Here is a 17,961-nt window from a genome sequence, read left to right on the forward strand (position 1 = left end):
GTATGATTATCTTAATTAATTATTACGACTACTAGCAGTAACAGCAGTTATTTTAAAGCTGCTCTTCTGTGTGCGGACTAAAGCGAATACAGATGATTCTAATCATATATTATAATGATACGATTCGTTTAACACATAAAAGCCGACATCAGCAGGTGTCTCAAAGGACAACAAGGGCGAAACGAACGCAACAAAAAGCATAACGACACTCTAAACAGGATTAAAATATGTCGTACGACATCGGGACGATGACGTGAGTAACGGCCGCGGTGGTATAGAGGTTCGCTGGTTGCGAGACGCGTGTAGATAGTGCCAGTTGAAATGAGCAAGCCTAGTGTCGATCAGCGGGACGACCAGTAAGTAGGACAACTGTAATAAAAAAAAACAATACCAATAACCAAACACAGCATGAACAACCGTTACAACACAAAGTCAGGTCGAGTTCCTGAACAATGACACTAAAATGTTGGATAACTGAAAACGTCGGACATTGCGTAGAACGCATTAGCTCTCAAGCAGTACGCCGTGCGCTCGAATGGGGAAAAAGCTGGCCACTCGACGAGAGTCTGAGTAGTAGTGATGGAGTAAGCTTATCAGTGATCTGTTACTAGTTTTTGTAATAGTCATCAATGGGATTAGTAGGAAGTATAAATACGGGGCCGAATCAAATTGTTCGCCTTCATACAGTCCATCTTATCACAAGGATATCGTCACACTAGCGAACGAGGAAATTGATTCGTAGAGCATTGCACGGGCATTACCCATTTAGTTGGCCACTGCTTGAGTCGGCGAACGGTTTATGTCCGCGGAGGTAGGTGACCTCAACGCTAAAATCACTTTTTGCCAGACGATTAAGACGGTAGGCAGAAAAGTTTACTGTAAAATTTGTAAGTTCTTGTACCATATATTATAGAGTTTAGTATCAAAGAGACAAGGTACGAACACTGATAAGAGGCAAGGCGGCAGAGTAAGTGTTAAGCTGAGGTGCCATGGATAGCCTCTACCTCTATTGTAAAAAAAACGATGCGAAACAGCTGTAATAATATTAATAGTAAATAATAAGAAAAAACGACGAAGGAGTACAAGCTTAAGGGAGAAAATGTTAAGCTATTTTAGTTGCTTCTCGCGGAAAGATTCAAGCCGAGTTTAGTGGGCACTACCATAACTAGCTCACTGCCGATGTACACAGAATAACAGGCAAAGACAAACAAGTCAGAGTCAAATTAATCTTATGTCCACTTGATGTTCTCTTTCCTTTCTTCTTCATACTTAAAAAATCAATTGGAAATAGGATTACTTCTTCCGACAGGCTATACTTACTATCTGGATCGGGTTCTTAAGGTTGCAGTAATATTTACTATAGTGTAGATTGGATCGTGCCCTTTTCGATAGATAATATCGTATAAATGTATCCTTGCCGCACATTGTATTATTAAGTTACGAGAAGTAGTGTAGCCGCTCGAAAGGCTAAAGTGTTTCATGGAAACGGCTTAAACAATGCATGAGGTGCGACAGCGTCAAATGTAGAGAATACTGCTGTAAAATTTCCCCACCTCTCTCCTGGGGCGGTCGTGTATATTTGTAGATAGAGGGTGGGAGACGAAGAGAAATGCGAACAGGTGAGCCTAAGCAGATACGATTAGGGTAAGTCCCCTCTCTAAAAAAGGTGTGTGTCCTTGCGAAGTAGGCTGACAAAGAACTGAAAATCGAACGTGACGGCCAAAAAGAAAAGCTACAAAGGAAGTGAAGGCCCATAGGGGATAAAAGGCAAATTATCAAAAACAGGACACCATTCAACAAGGAAACGAATCTTTAGGGACAAATTTAATGGGGTCTAAAGTAAGTCCCATGTGATAACTGGACAGCGACCTCTGTCATATCCCGGCATGTTACGACGTCAAAACTAACATCATCAACAATTTCGATACCTTCTGTAGCAAAATCATTCTCCAACGCCAGTGAAAAATAATCAAGAAAATACGTTGCACAAGCGACTGTCAAGGAACAAGTCTACATAATTCGAGCGTCACCTTGTGCTGATTTACGTTTGGATCGTTTGTTCGCGCCGATATCGAAGCGCTGATGGTTATAGTTAACCGAAATAATCATTTTCATAATGAATGCTAGTAGATGTGCTAGATTTCGTAATCAGCTACATACTTCGCTCTTGTTTTTGGTGGGGAATCGAAACGCGTGTTCAGCCATTGAGATACGGTTTGTCACGTTGAGCGAGCCCAAATAGCCAAGTATATCGGTAACATAGTCAATCATGAAAGCTAGTAGTGTTAATTACTTTCGGCTATTGTTATGTGCTAGCAGCTCACCTCAATCATAAATCGTTCGCACAATCGCTTGCGTGATTTTTCACTGGTTTGCTTAATCAGTAAGGTCTTTCTTTGTCCATTGCTTACACAGACTTAGCGTGATGGTATGATGAGTTAATTCATATGGCTGACTTTCCCTCAGTCAAATGTACGAGGAACATATCTGCCTTGATACATGGAGAACCTATCAACACGCACTGCTTCACATAATTACAACGATGTAACGGGAACACTGATACAATAAAGATAATAGCGACCGCGACAACTGCTGATATAGACACATATAATAATGTGCTGACAGAATCATCGTATTCGGCTTGATGGTTTGTGGAAGATTATTGTAAACTTATTGTAAAGATATATACACTTATATTATAGCTGATGGTAAATATAAAATTAACTGAAAAAAATGATTCGTGGATTTTTCTTCGTTAGTCTTCTAGATAGCTTCTGCGGTATGATAGTAGTAAGCGATTAGTTTATTGGTACGCATGGTTTTTCTTGTCCTAAAAGCTGATGCGATCATGTGTGTCCTTATTTCTAATCTTCACTTCAATTTCGACCTCTTTGTTGCGCCGCCTAGTTTTTTTTAAGGAGTTTATAGAATGTAGCTATGAAGGTGCTAAATACTTCACAGATTAATAAAAAAAATAAAGTTCGTTTTCACACTGTTCGCTTCAGATTTGAAAAAAAGCAGGCGTAAGATACTTCACGTAATTACATTTAGGTTGTACAAAGTACAATTTTTTTTGCGACTAGTAATAGTCTTAGCGTAACGTTGCAATTACGGAACAATCGATTACTGTGGGGAGAGTATATTGCTAGAAAAAAAAAAGTAACAGAAAGACACTTTAAAAATGTTACAGCGAGAATCGCTGCGCTTATTTTTATCAGTCCAGATTGCTGGGGCGGGCGTGCTCGTTTATGCATGTGAAAAATCTTGTGAAAATCTGCAAAGCAGAGCGGCTCGTCATAGGGCAGTGGGCTTGCTGAACTTATGGACATGTAATGGTCTAGGCTCAAATCGGAACGTAACCGGGTACTGTCTCATTCTGCTCCGTGCCGGCAGGAGCCAGCCGTCTGAAGTGAGGCCTAACAGTTAAAATATCGGACGAAAAACACAAAAAAAAAAGCATTTTAGATCAAGCGAAGCAAGCGCAAATTACGCTTTCTCAGTCGTCTATGCGGAACTTGACACTATCCATATGGCTATCTAAAACGAATTTCTACACGTTGAAACAATGATGTTATTTTCGAAATGTGCTTCGGGCTTGAATATTACTTCATTCGACTGAAACAATTCAGTAGTCTCTGCATCGCGTATTTGATAGGGTTGTATACGGTTTTCTCTTTTTTTAGCGGGGATTCAAGAGACACAAAAACCGTCAACTAGAGGCAGTGAGCCTTGAATGCTAGTTAACTTCGGTATTTTGTCAACGAGACGATTCAGTAGCTACTGCAAGTTCCAAAAATAGTCACCATGGACAACAAAACAACTCGCTCCGCCAATAACATCGAACCACAATAATGAATAGCCACCGATTATTGTAGAATAGCAATAGAGTTCCTGTTAACGACAACGGACCCCTTACACCCCAGTCAAACATACAGCGACGGCTGCTCGATGCTTTTTACATGTTGTGAGACAGACTCAACTGATGAGCGACCGAACGTACCACATCAGATACGCGTGAATTAGACAAACCAATGCGTTAAATGTCCAATGGGTAAATCAGGTTAAAAAAAATCAATGCCTGAGGATTCTATTAAGCTTTTTCAGAGCTGGCGCAAGAAGGTCACAAGTTGCTAAGTGAATTTTAATCGATCTCTGTATGTTGTAAAATGTTTTATTGAATTTCCATCATTAGCCATTAAAGTTCGTCTCTAGTATTGTCATTTTTAGTAGACAGGTTGGCCATTAAATCGGATGAAGTCGCAGTTTCCTCCTCCTCCTCCTCCTGATACCTCCAGAGGTTCCCACTGAAAGAGAAATACAATATGTCTGTTCGAACTTTAAAAAGCTTTTCCTTCTCCGGCGATAACTTCTGCTGAAGAAGTCGCACGAGACGGGCACTTTCCATTGCCACAGCGGGTTGCTGTAAATTGCAAACAGTGATATTAGAGTCACAGCGTGCTCTAGGGGTAGCTCAATTCGCTCCAGTAGCCTGTAGCCTGTTACAGTAACTTTACGTACGTTCACATGTTCATTATCCTTTATATAGTGGACGGAACGAACCGTGTACTTTTAGCAGGACAAAATTTCGCTTAGTAAATGCATATCTTCATTATTTAACACACGGACCTTTAACTTAATTCATACCTTCGTTTCGTTTACTTTGACTAACTGTTTATGTCAGCTGTTCAACATAAGCTATACAAGTGAATCAATATGAGTCCTTTTCCGAACGCCTTATTCGAAGGACCTTTAGCAAATACAGGCTAGCTACACTCTAGCAAAGGCGGAACGATAATAATAATAATGGCTCGTTATTTATTATATATTTGCTAAAGGCTTATGTTTCCTAACCCAGCACTAATTAAAAGAGAAAAGAAAATTCTAAATATTAAACCATTGGATAGGTGTCGACTCACTCCGATTTCATTGATCTTCTTCATCATTTTGACATAATACTGCATTGTATTCCTTTTTCCTAAATCCCTTGAGGCCGTCTTGGCCAAGGTGTCCTGTGCGCTCCGGACCATTTCATTGGCAGATATATGATGCTCGAAAAGGTGACTCCGTACTAATCGATCCATCTCAAGTACACATCCGGCACATGACCAGTCGACTTCTATTGTTACGTCGCAGGACGGAACACGAAAAAGACAAGGCATACATTCTGAACATGGCCTTTATTCTGAGTATATCACGTCAAATGATTCAGCCATTTTAAAATGACACTCACATTACAGTTGTGGAATAAAATCGATATGTATATAAGGTATTACTGTTCTGTTCCGTTAGTACCTGAATGCTGATTAACGAAGTTTCGAAGATAATTTAGGTTGAAGCGACCATTGTATTTGGCTATCCAACGATGCGGGTTTCGTTTGAATACGAAAATGATTGGCCATTGGCTTTTGTCAGGAACCCCTAATTCTGCTGCCAAATCTGCGTTCTCTTTTTCACCGAATTCTAAATGATTCACCCGAACAAGAATATCCAACATTGTTTATTGCTATTGCAGTTGTAGCTAGTTTTTCTAGCTTTTTTTTTTCCATGTAATGTTACTTGAGTGTAAAGCTTATGGTGTTGATGACAATCTATTTAGGTATTTATTGTTGACACAATTTCGCTTATGCCTCGAGTTTGTCAGTGATAGCCGCGCCGCTTCAAATGTATTTGAAGATTTAAAAACTACTTTCAATTGTGTCTTGTACACTAAACGAACTTCTATAGAATTATTATATAGAATTATTTAATATAAATTATTATTTGTTTTCTTCCTGGCATACTTTTAAAAACAACTCAAGCCTATTTTAGAGTTCATTCTAAAATCTTAAATCCGATTTCTAACCTACCCTGAACGCCAACTTCGGCGAGTATCGTGTCTTTATCCTGGTTAAGCATAGCCACTAGCTTTTCGAACTGAGTTTGGTTTACCCCATGGGGATAGTCTTTATCCACCTTCACGAAAACAACTGGAAACCGCGGAATAATCTGCAACACAATTTAAGATAAGCTTATTTGACTTCGAAAGTGATCGTGCACCTGTTAAAGTTTTGTTATAGTTCGTCACTCAGATTTATCAGCATGCTATAAAAGCCTTTGTCTTATATAAATCAATAAAAAAAAAAATATTACAAATGAATCTGTGGCGTAATTAATTTGGCTCTCCGCGGTAGCCATATACTGTAATACACAATCATAACTAAATTGTTGGTACTAGTCAACACAGAGGTAACAAGAGGCTTTAGTGCCCAAGCGGTGGCGCGGGAAAGTGCCAATAGCAAGGGGTCACACCCTTGTAGACTGCATCGCAGGATGCGATCCAGTAGCAGTTAGCGACGGAGTCACACGACATTTTGAAAGATCGATCCCCGAATTGCGGGTACAGAAGTGGTTTATAGACGTTACTATGATCCAAGACAAGATCCTTGCCTATGCAAAAAACTGGGAAGTGACAAAAAATGAAATCAATAAAACGACCATTGGTGCAAAACTATATCTGTAAACGCGCACCTAGCATTAAACCCACCGCCCGCACAGAACGGTCTCAAATGGCCAAAATTCATAGACAAAGGTTACAGACAAATATTAATTAAAGCTAACTAAGGGGTATTCTTATAAAGACGTCTAAGTAGACTGATTCAAGAAAGACACGCGGCGGAAAAACGAATGAATCATGTCTTAGGTTATTATAAGAGCAAGGACGATGACGCAAGGAACTAACGAACAGAGGCATGAAAAAGAATTAGGGTAATTATAAGGAAATTTTACAATGAATATAAAAACGTTCATGAAGTGCAGCAAAGGGCATCAATGGAAGGAACTCAAGGATTTGGTCGAATCCAATACGTGAAGCTTCTTGTACTGCATCGCCATCAAGGAGTTTAAGAGAGATTCATTCAGACTTCCGTCCAATGTCATAAGAGGAGCGGTGGAATCCTTCTTCCCGGTACAGGAAGTTAGAGAGAAACATCCTACACAAATCTATACTTGAGATAATACTGGAAAAAAGAAAAATCAAGGTAATGACTAGCCTCGGATTAAACACCAGAATCTGAAACTTTTAATCAAATGATAAAAGCAGGAGGTTTTTAGTCCTAGACAAGGCACGGGGGCACGCTTTGAAAAACCCGAAGACGGAAAGCTTCTTACGTATCATTATGAAGGCATTAAAGTGCAAAGCCATTTTACCCTACCTGCGCCGCATTCTCTCGTCGTATCTGGAGGATAGGTTTTCCATAGGCGAAAGGGCAACACAATCGGCTTACTGCTGAAGTTCCTTAGGGCCGGTTTCTTAAACCGACACTGCGGAATCTAGCCTATGACGGAGTGTTTCAGCTACCGGGATTGTCCGAAGAAGTCGGGGTTGTGGCGTATGCTGACGAGCTAGCATTAATTGTCACCGCACGCAATGAAGGTCGTTTGGAGATTAGAGCGAATGAGACTAAAAAACCAGGGCGAGCATTGAATGAAAAGTAGCGTCTCAGTCAAGTAAGACGCTTTTCCCGAATGGCAGGAAAAAATTTAGAAGGAAACTCATTCTCACTGTGGGAGGGATCCACACACGCACAAACCGACGAACTATCTGGGAGTAATTATAGACACAGGACTTACGAGCTCGATGTATGTACATTGTTTATGCGACAGCCATGAAGTCCTCCAGTCAGGGCTCAAATTTGTAAGGATTCTACTGACGCATCGGGCGACAACTAGCAACAGTAGCAGGATCTACGACACTCTATGCCTGCCCCGTAAGGACAGATAGAGATCTGATGATGAAAGAAATTAGAAACACTTGTGACCGGTCCAAAGAGTTATTGCGATTCGGATGGCGAGAGCTTACAGAACGATTTCAACGGAAATGTAACTTGCAAAACTGATCTTATGATACATTCCGGCAGATGAAGGAGCACAGAGCGTATTAGACGGAGAATCGGACTTTGCCATGGCAAGTAATTAAATTATAAACAAACGGAGCAGAAACTGGGCGAGCCGTATCTCTTATCGCAAGCGACACATACGTGCTGAACAGACCAAAGCACCGATCCGGAATTTAGAAGCGGTACGATAGACCCTTCGAGGAGGTATTATACCCAACTTCTATCTGGATGTGAGCAATTACTTGGTTGACATTTTTGTTTTGTAAGGCTCAGGGGCAACAGATAATGTGCCACACACTATCTAGAGGTGTGAAGCACTGCAGAAGACTCGAGGGGGGTGCGGATGCGTCCTGAGACAACTAGATACAAAAAGCATTATTAGTTCGAAAGAAAGTGGAACAACGGTACAGCATATTGATAAGGTATTATAAGATTTGGGGAAAATTTTGTTGAACAAAGAAGGATATAACAAACTCTGCGGTAAAAGGCGCATTGGGTAATGCCTAAGGACGATCTTACAAATCTTTAAAGGAATTCCAAACAAATTGGACATCAATAGAGAAACTTGTTAATGCGATTTCCGGTGTACAGCCAACCCTTGGAGACTTCAAAAATTTCTCTTATCAGGTTGGAGTTGCGAAGTTTAGCGGATATTAGTCGAACGAGCTTGAATCTCCTACATCTCACAAAAGAGGAAATGAACACAAAGGCAAGTTGTATGATATTTTCGCTAGTATTATTTTCCAAATTAGGCTAACTTATTCTTTCCATTTTGGGATGACTTTGGATCTGGGGCACAGAGTAGATGTAGCTCTTAGTGCAGTAGGAAAATTCGTTGGGGCTAGATTTGTTAAACGTAACACGAAATGAGAACTTAAGGTAGATAATGGAACGAAAGGATAATGCCATATAGGGTGAAGAACGTCTATAAGTAATATACGAGAATATTAAAAATGTAATAGAAAAAATACTTTAGTACTATTATTAAACTGCTAATAAATATGGGTTTCCGTGTCTTTGTTCATAATTTTTTTACTATTGTAGTTTCCTTTTAAACTTGCTACGACTTGAGCGGAAGCTTATCACCTTATTCATACCAAATGCTGTAATTACAATTGACACATAAGTTCGTTGAACCAGCCGATTCCACCCAGTTGATTTCAACTTACTTTGTAAAATGTATTCATATTGAGCTGAATGCTTCCTCGCGCATATCCCCCAGAGACTGAAGGGGTAACACCGCACAATGTGCACAACAGCTGTAGTGATGCGAAAACTATCGTCGCCTTCATCACAAAATTAGGTATCTGAGGACAGGCCATTCTTTATTTCACTAATCTCTGAATTTATGGACGAAATTCCAAATGCAAGTGGTCAACTTTCGCCAATGAGACACACTGATCTTAGTTTCGGATGTCGTAGTTTTTTCTGGCCCTCTGGTCACCCTTAGTGGCGCGACGGTAGGATGGGACGCTAAATTAAACTGTGGTTGAAGAAGAGTTTGCTTAATGGGTTCGGACAAAAACGTTTCTCGTTTTTGCTTGTTGGTTGGTGTCATTCTGTTCGAAAAGCGACGACGCGAGAAGGAACCGAACAGAAAGTCAGCAATGATCCGTTGTCCCATAGCGATAACCAGCTGGCGTCTTCAATGTAAAGAACCACGACTACAGCTTCAATCGAGTTGGTAAAAGAACGTTAGTTTGGGGTCTATGCTTTGCAAGAATTTCTGTTTTCCTTAGCGATTCGAGCTTCATTTATCCATTGTTAAATATTCGTCCACTTTGTCCAATCTATTTCTATTTGAATTTACCTTTAACCTCTTTTTTATTGATTGTTGAAGATTGTTGAAACAGAACCACATTAAATGTTTACTCAAACAAAAAGTCGACTTTACGGCTCACCTCACAAGTTTCAAAACGATGTTTGAACATCGTTTTCAATACGGTTAAAGCAGTATTTCAACATGTACATTCGAAGATATCCAAGCAAATACAGTACGAACAATAGCATGATGCGTCGTGTTCGGTATGGGATAAAAGTTAGATACGATTATACTTAGTTAGCTATCAAAGCAAGCATAGCCTATCGCGGGCAACGGTCATTTAATCTGCCGGCGGAACGTTCGCCATGAACACTCAAAGAGTCAATCAATGATTTCATCGAAATTCTAATTAAGAGCAGGTGGCTCTTTATGTTCAGATCTCTTATTGAATAAATAATTATATCCATTTGAATAACCGTAAAATGAATTCACGTACTTTTCAATAAATAGCAAACGTCATTTATTTATATATATATATATATATATATTTATTTATTTTTTGACATTAAATCATATTTGTGTTATTCTAGTTAAACAGGTTTAGATATGCTGTTATGATTGTGTCAAGTACCAGTAAGACAATCCGGATAATTCTTATAAACCTTCCGGAATACAAAAAAAATAATTTCCACAAAATTATCGGAATGTTTTTTCAGCATGAACGACCCTCGTCGATATGAAGACTTCCGCTACTCATAAAATGCAGCATTTTTCAAAGGTAATTAAAAATTAACAGAAGTGACTAATTTAAGAAAAAGTTACGTACGACTCGAGACATCGTATCGTTGAAAGCCTGAAGAAAAAAGATATCGCGTTTAGAAGAGAAAAAGTGCTAGTAACGCTAGCAACTCTGGCTGGATTTATGTGAAGGATGCGTGGCTACGAAGCCCCGATGGTTTCAATTGAACACCACGGGGCCATTTGTCATAGTAGAGCTATAAAAGCTTCAAGAAGCGGAAACTATGAGTGATTCCTGGCACCCGAGAGCTGGCCAGCGGCAAATCTTAACTAGCTAACTTCGCGTTGCTTCCGAATGCTCCTAAAAGGAGAGGGCTAATGTTAGGTCCTACTGTTTTTAGGGCTATTCTTAGAGTGGCAACTCGCACAACCCTTAGAGCAACTCTATATGACACAACCTTACGGTCGTTGGAGGCACGATGCCTCGCGGGAACGTACAGATCTCTTGGTTATGATGCGCTGCATCCGTAATCCACACTTATGATTTCTCTATTGCCTCGCCATACGTTTGAGATACGTGAATGTCAGCGATACCGATGCTCGGCGATTGAAAGATTTGGTATGCGCTATATTCAGACATGCCCATATTAAGTGGTGTGTATTTTCCTTCGTAAGATATTACTTCATCAGGCTGAACTAATACTCTTAAGGCACAAAAACGAGCAGAGTAAGGGCTCTTGATAAGGTAGTGAACCATAATAATCGGCAAAATCAGACTCTGCATGCACTTTGCTATTACATCCAAGCATATAATGATCTATATCGAACAAGACAGGAAGATCGACCGATGATTCGATAAAACGTTACCGATTAGTATCTCTTCACCGCAGCATTGTGTCTGTGATGTTATACGATTCTTAGCCTCAGTACGTTGAGTACATATAAAGCAAAACGACAGCAATTTCTAGAGTTCCTACCGGCCAACTATGGCTGGCATTAACCTCAGGAAAGTTCGTACACTCTAAGACATCGCTAATCAACCTAAGTGTGAAGTTACTACTTACTGAACTATATATGTAATTTATAAACATGAACACTAGAAAACACTGTCTGGTGTCCTAATTCGCGTCCAATCTTTCATGTAACGTCGATGGTTTTTAAAGGAAAAAAAGTTATAAATTTTTCTGCAATAGCATTCACATTATAACTGTACCGTTACGTACCAAAAGAGAAAAAGATACTCAGGTTCGGACGTCGTTCTGTAATGATGTAAATTTCACAGTATCCTCTGGGTCTGTGTGAATGCATTTCTTACTATTGTCGTTATTATTAGTGAATATTAATGCGCTTCCCCTTGTTGAAGAGGGCAAGAGGTATAAAGAAATTTTAGCTTCCGACAACAACTACGGGTAAGTTATGAATGTGAAATTGAACAACAAAAATTGATTTGGTTTAATTAGCATTTTAATAATGTTAATTCACTATTTATGATGTTCAATATTATCCAGCGAGAGTTTTTCAATGCCACTTAATGTTGTGGTTTCATCATCTGCGCGGTCTGGGATTTGTCCACTTCCAATATCACTACCGGCTGTACTTGCCGCCGATGACCCAGGCGGAGTTCCCAGTAGAACATCTAGCTGCTGTCGAACCTGACGCAAGACATAAAAAAAAAAAGAACTTTTCTATGAGTCACTCAAGGGGCTTTTCATATGTTTCAGCATTTCGAGTATTCCGAATGATATATGTAGGCTTGGTTAACAAGATCAAACTCAAGTACGTACTGCTAGGAAAGGTGGTAGCTTGTGAATTCGTCTTTTTTTTTTAGGCATTTTACGGATTATTTTTGCTTTAAAAAAAAACTGTAAACCAGCATACCTGAGCGCTTTTGAGACTTGAACGAAGGTGTATCTGATTAAGCGCATCAACAAAGTTCGAATAGAGCTCGTCGCGTTCCTCAGCAGCTTTTTGGAAGTATTCCTCGGCCAATAAGACTTCAGACTTCAGCAGACGATTATCACTGGCAAGCTTGAAAGTTTCTTCACGAAGTTGCTGTAATAGTAGTGGCTGCTGTTATTATAACTGCAAATTCAATTACATTTTTCTTCATATCAGAAATTATAAATCACGCACAAGCTAAGTAGAAAAAAAAAAAGATTGTTTTTGTACTACTAATGTATTGCATAAACAATTATTACATCAGAAGATGTCAACACGATTATTCATCTAATTTCAATATGTAGATTAGAAGATATACACTCAACTTCGGATATTTTTGACTCTACCACGTTTAGTTCTGTATTCTATTAAGAACTTCGTGTCTGGACATGCGCATAATCATTTACTCCTTGTAATTAAATAGTTTCGTTTCGCCTAACTGAAACAGAATTCAAATATTTTGTTCAAATAACGTAACTTACGGAACTGAAATGATTCGTAGGAACTTGTATCTACTTGAAATTCATGGTAGGCTAATACTTCCTTGTAATGCTCGTGTTAAATCTTAATAAAAACGCTTTAATAGAATTCCAGCTCGATCCAGATTAGCCCGCTTTGGAGGATAGCCCAGCAAAACATATATGTTATTTATGTCTGCAAATCGATCGCATTTAGTTAAGAACTTACGCACTGGAGTCTTAAGCTGAAATAATCTACGGTATAGGACAACCCGAATTAGAAGTCTGAAGCTGTCGCGTGTACGTCCACTTGACGATATTGATTCACTCACTCATAAGTTATACATGCACGATGTTTTATAATGTTATATGAGCTAAACACATGACGGAAAAGGTTGGCGCTAAAAACAATGCATAAAACGCCGATAGTGACCATCTACTGAAGTGAGTATACAAGCTATTGCCACATACATCTAGTTTGCTCCGTTCGCCCTTAAATTTGTTGAGCTTTGTCGTCAAATCTCTATTTTCCACCATCAGCTGCTGGACTTTTTGTGTGGCAAACTTCAGCTGCCTCTTCAGAAGCTGGTTTTGCTCGTCAAGATGATCACATCTCGCTCTTATTGAATTTTGCTCTGCCTGAAAGGCAAAGTAGCAGATTAAGTTCCCTTTAGTTTTTAAGCGTAGATATGATGCGCCTCGGAAATCCAGGTGGGCTTTTTTCTAATTTCCAATTTATGAGGTCAGTTTTCCTCATATAGCTATTTTTAGATTGTATGCACTCTGTAGATTGTTGCGATGAAAACTTCTGCACTTTTTGTATATTAGCTCGGTAAAACCACTGTTCTAACCTGCAACTTCTCGATATAGGCAACGTTGACCTTAAGTATATGCTCGCAGTTTTCCTTTGCGTCTTTCAGGGTTCGTTCCAACCTGCAGAGTAAATTGTTTATAGCATTGTCTTAATATAACATGCACGCTGCGGAGCCCGTTGACTGCACAAACGACAAATTCAATGAACGCATTATAATACGTCAGTTCTGACACGCTGACGACCTTATCGACGCTAATAAAAGTTGAAGTGAAATTCCTCACCTGTTCTGTTCGGCACAAATCAATCGGTCTACATCTTCGCGGTACTTATCGCGAGCTCGTTGCAGTTCTTCAAATTTATTCTGTTCGGCTCTCAGTCGTGTCTGTTCTACTCTGCTTTCGATTTCCAGTCGAACCGTTTCGAGCTGCATCTCATGACGCTAGACGACCATATGGCAAATATCATACGTCATACGGTGTACTCGTCACATTTTGAATGACTTTTATTTGTACGCATCACTCTATAGAGTTCGGTATCAATCTGGGCGGCAAGACGTCCGACATAGCTATAGACGCACTGAACATTGAATCTATTCTATATGGATGTATTCCCAAGCTTCCCAGACATTCTCCATGTACGCGAATAGCTTTTGGCATAATCAAGATACGCTGACCGCACTATGCGTGTTTGATAATGTGTCGTTATGTTTATGTTGAATGTATAATTAATAGATAACTGAAAAGTCTTGCACTCACTTGCACGAGAGCCTGCATATGCTGTCGATGTTCTCGGGTGAGGTGGTCATGAAGTTGCCGCATTCTCTCTTGTAAAGCTTCTTCAGTTTGCCTTCGCCGTTTTAATATTTCATCTTCTCTTCGCCGAGCCCACTTGCCCTGCTCCTCGAGAAGCTGGGCCACGACTTGAATTAGCTGCAAATCATTCGGAGAGCTATTAGGACCAGCATATCTGAAGAAAATCAATTATACAATACTGTTGAATTTCCTCAACCCCATTGATAAACGAAAGCCACAAAGAACAATAACGGTAATAACATTCGAGTTCACTTTAAGTTCATCTTTGTACGAACTAAATTCAAATCGTACTTCGTTTGTTCTAACTACTAGCAGTTATATGAAACGGAACCAAAACTCTCTTGATAGTTTAGGAATAAGTCTGTACTGCTGTATTTTTTTTTCTTACCGTTAACAAACTTTTGCCACTCATTCATGTTAGATGAAACTGCTTGACAGGTGCTTACCTGAGTACGGGTCATCTGTGAAGCGGCGATGCCATCCATCAAGACCGTAGTATCAAACTGTCCTTGCCCTGTGACCACTGCATCGGCCTTTTTACCCATCGTTTTGGCCTTTTGTGAATCTACCGATGTTGAGCGGACAATGTGACCTTTAATTTTATTTCGTTCTTTCTTCGCCTTCATCAGACTCACGAGGGGCAGCAGGTTAATGCCGAACGAAAGACCTGCACGCCGATGAGATTTGTCTATCAAAAGAAAAAACGATACTTCATTACCCCCGTAATGTTTCCCATCATTAGACCTACGGCAAACCCTATAAGTTGGGTACTATTGTTTAACCACTCCTCTGACCAAGTTTCGGGTCAATGCCCAACTTGAATACCACATCAATGTGTCAAGTCTAGCTGTGCTTTCGGATCGTGTTTATAACTAGGCCTCTCCTGCTTGAAGCTCGTTGAATGTCTCACATTTTGAGTTCGTGAATATGGCTTTCCTCGATTGAATTTTCTTGCCCCACACATCTGAAAGTCTACTAGACGAGCTGGTCTATCTACAGAGAGACGGCCGGAAATGGAAGCTGTGATTGCTATGTGACGCAACTGACAATCATAGGGCAAAAATCTTCTAACAGCTAAAAGAAGTATTGGACAGCACAACATTGATCTGTGAGGCCTTAAAGGAGAAAGGACTAAATAGCCTGTCAAAGTTACTCAACCAGCGTAGTAGCGTTCAACGAACAGAATAACAATCCTTGCTCGCTGATGCCGCAACTAAGCAGTGACGTACGGAAGTTAGATCTTCGTAGCTTCACTTGCTCAATTCAGTATACAATAAAGCAAACCAGTTGAGCAAATTCATGCAGTTTTAGACATTTTCAAGGTGGAACTTGCTTGAAAATAGTGCTACTTTTTTTTTTTTTTTTTCTTTTTTAATAGACACTTCTATCGAAATAATTCGCGCAGCGTGATTCTAACTTAAAACAGACTTACAGCTGACTGACCGTTCCCTTTGTCGCCTCCCCCACCTGTTTCCAATACAGCAGTATTCGGCACCCCCAGTTATCCGTGAAGGACAATTGTACGCATAAACTAGTCGTTGTATTAACACAACTGTACCGCAAAAAGCAATACATGACGCCGACAGCACAAGAAGCATTGCCAAAGTAGAACGTTCTGCGGTGATCGTGACGTCACTGCTGTGTTATCATCAAGTCTTGGTGATATGTACCTAGCCCATTGGGTCTAGCCTTTATCAATATAGCATTAAATCTTCGCCAGGCAGAACCTAGCATGTATACATCAAGTCAAGCGTTCGTTAGCGTCATCATCGCCGGCGACATCAACACGTAAGCCTCAACAACCGACTGCGATGGGTCATTGAAAAGCAAGAAGGTCTCAACATAAAGAGTAAAATCTGATCATTACAATCTCCGCGTCATCTCTTGTCCATTGCCTATGTGTCTCTCGCTGATTCCTTTTGGTTGAGAGGGCACCGGACGATCGCTACTGCTGCTGCCCCCCACTGCAGCGGTTCTGCCCCGCTCTAGGGGAACTAACGTCTAAACAGAATGACCAGACAATTGTCGCCACGATCAACCGTCTCCGGATCGCCATCTCAATGAATGGATCGCTGCCAGAACTGAGTGAGAAAGGTTGTCTGATGCATCAGGAAATCTTAGCTAGCGCCGTCAGCTATTTAGGCTACTCACTGTTGCCGCGGCGTCCGCTGTGAAAATACGTCGACGCATCGCTACCAGAAACACAAAAACATACCGCCAGCCTCTGCTGCTGCTGCTGCTATAGCGGGCACAGCCTGAAACGCAAAACATTCCCGTTTCGCTGCCTACGATCGCTAGCCAGATCTGTTGTCTCTGTTCTATCTGTAACTATCTGAACAAACTAACAGGCCAAGCGTAATATACGTTGTCCTAGTAGTGGAGGCTAAGAGAAATGGTGAGTGTGACGAAAGCCACAGGACAAAGTTCCTTTCGTGTGAACGATAACGTCTTAAACAGAGGCAGTGGCGCTGGTTGTTGCTGTGAGGTTGTTGCTTATCGTTATAAAAGATGTAGTGAAGTATACCGACTTCTGTAGGCTACCGTCTTTTTCCTTTTGTCTTCTTCGTTGTCGACTTGTTGGCTCTCGAAGTTCTTCAGGTCGATTTTTAGAAAGGGCTGAAATAGATGGAGTAGTTTTTGGGGCGTGCTTCAGCAAGTTTGGTGGCAGGACAACTCTTCATGATAGACGCTCTATTATTATGTAGTCAGGTAATAAAAATTGTGCTATAGACGTATTCCGATAGGTTCGTGTTAACGGAAATTCGTGGCTGTATACATGAGCTGTGTAATGCGCGTAAAACAATATGTTCACGCAGACGCGTTCTGTTATTTATCATGTTAATGTTTTTATGCTCATATGTTAGCTTTGCCTATATATTTTAATACAGCGTTTCTATAACTAGTGTTTCGGGAACTGTTGCGCGTATGTTTCTTTCTCTGTTCAAGTTTGATACCTCAGGCCAGCTATATAATCGTGTGCTGATTGTTTTGTATTGTAGACAGAATAACGCGCGGTCAGGTAATAAGCGAAAGCAGGCTGCTTACTTTGTAATTTTATGTTGGGCGTATTTTCAACAACAGTCGGCCACCTAACGAATTGAATTTCGATGTCCTACATGTAGATGATACCTTACAGATAGGCCATAACATAAAACATTTTTTTTTTTTAAATATATTGTAACCTTTGACCGTGACAGTGTTTCAAAACTATGCCCTTTGACTGAGCGTAGAACTATCAACGAATATTATTTTTGTTGGTTCTCAATACAAGCTAATCTTATTTTACAGTGTCTAGTAATCGGAATATTTAACAAGTTTCTTTAATAATCCCTGCATCATGCATACTTTAGCTAGCAGCGCATTGTAGGGACACGACCACGGCTAGTGCCTCCAAGCGAAATTATGGTCGTTCTCAAACTGTTCTCAGTTGCCCCCCCCCCCCCCCGGTTTGACTAGTCAGCTACGCGATGACTGGTAACGACACGTCGGTCTTTTATCACCACTCCTGCTAACGATGCCCGCTCCATGTCTGGAATGACTAGGTACGAGCTCCTGGTCCGTATAG

General features: G+C 40.4%; 2 protein-coding genes across 5 annotated transcripts in view; both read right to left on the bottom strand.

The window, feature by feature from the left end:
* Positions 1–2,040: 2,040 nt before the first annotated feature.
* On the bottom strand, positions 2,041–6,111 carry LOC111266615 (endoplasmic reticulum protein 29-like protein wbl). Its single transcript, XM_086970971.1, has 2 exons — positions 4,917–6,111; positions 2,041–4,420 (listed from the first exon to the last, which is right to left on the bottom strand). Exons 1-2 carry the CDS (start codon positions 5,157–5,159, stop codon positions 4,196–4,198), a joined length of 468 nt encoding a protein of 155 aa, XP_086827097.1. The 5' UTR covers positions 5,160–6,111; the 3' UTR covers positions 2,041–4,195.
* A 4,021-nt stretch (positions 6,112–10,132) lies between these two features.
* LOC111266614 (uncharacterized) overlaps positions 10,133–17,961 on the bottom strand; it is a 20,975-nt gene continuing 13,146 nt past the window's right edge. For 3 of the 4 annotated variants that reach the window (XM_022844236.2, XM_022844237.2, XM_022844235.2), the window contains 7 exons: positions 14,843–15,084; positions 14,340–14,513; positions 13,866–14,023; positions 13,622–13,703; positions 13,242–13,409; positions 12,253–12,426; positions 10,133–12,026 (listed from right to left, as the gene is read on the bottom strand). In XM_022844236.2, the coding sequence (XP_022699971.1) occupies positions 11,856–12,026; positions 12,253–12,426; positions 13,242–13,409; positions 13,622–13,703; positions 13,866–14,023; positions 14,340–14,513; positions 14,843–15,022 (1,107 nt within the window). In that variant the 5' untranslated portion in view covers positions 15,023–15,084 and the 3' untranslated portion in view covers positions 10,133–11,855. Of the gene's footprint in view, positions 12,027–12,252; positions 12,427–13,241; positions 13,410–13,621; positions 13,704–13,865; positions 14,024–14,339; positions 14,514–14,842; positions 15,085–16,547; positions 16,652–17,961 lie in introns of all 4 variants that reach the window. The other variant, XM_086970970.1, reaches the window with a different exon arrangement.

This window comes from Varroa jacobsoni, unplaced genomic scaffold (genome assembly GCF_002532875.2).
Source record: "Varroa jacobsoni isolate VJ856 unplaced genomic scaffold, vjacob_1.0 scaffold_1103, whole genome shotgun sequence".
Lineage (NCBI taxonomy): Eukaryota > Metazoa > Arthropoda > Arachnida > Mesostigmata > Varroidae > Varroa > Varroa jacobsoni.

Bases quoted from the DNA above. Each gene is read 5' to 3' on its own strand.
- LOC111266615 (XM_086970971.1), bottom strand. From the start codon at position 5,159: ATGCCTTGTCTTTTTCGTGTTCCGTCCTGCGACGTAACAATAGAAGTC. The intron at 4,421-4,916 runs GTGAGTCGACAC...TGCAATTTACAG, and splicing joins AGAAGATCAATGAAATCGGA to CAACCCGCTGTGGCAATGGA.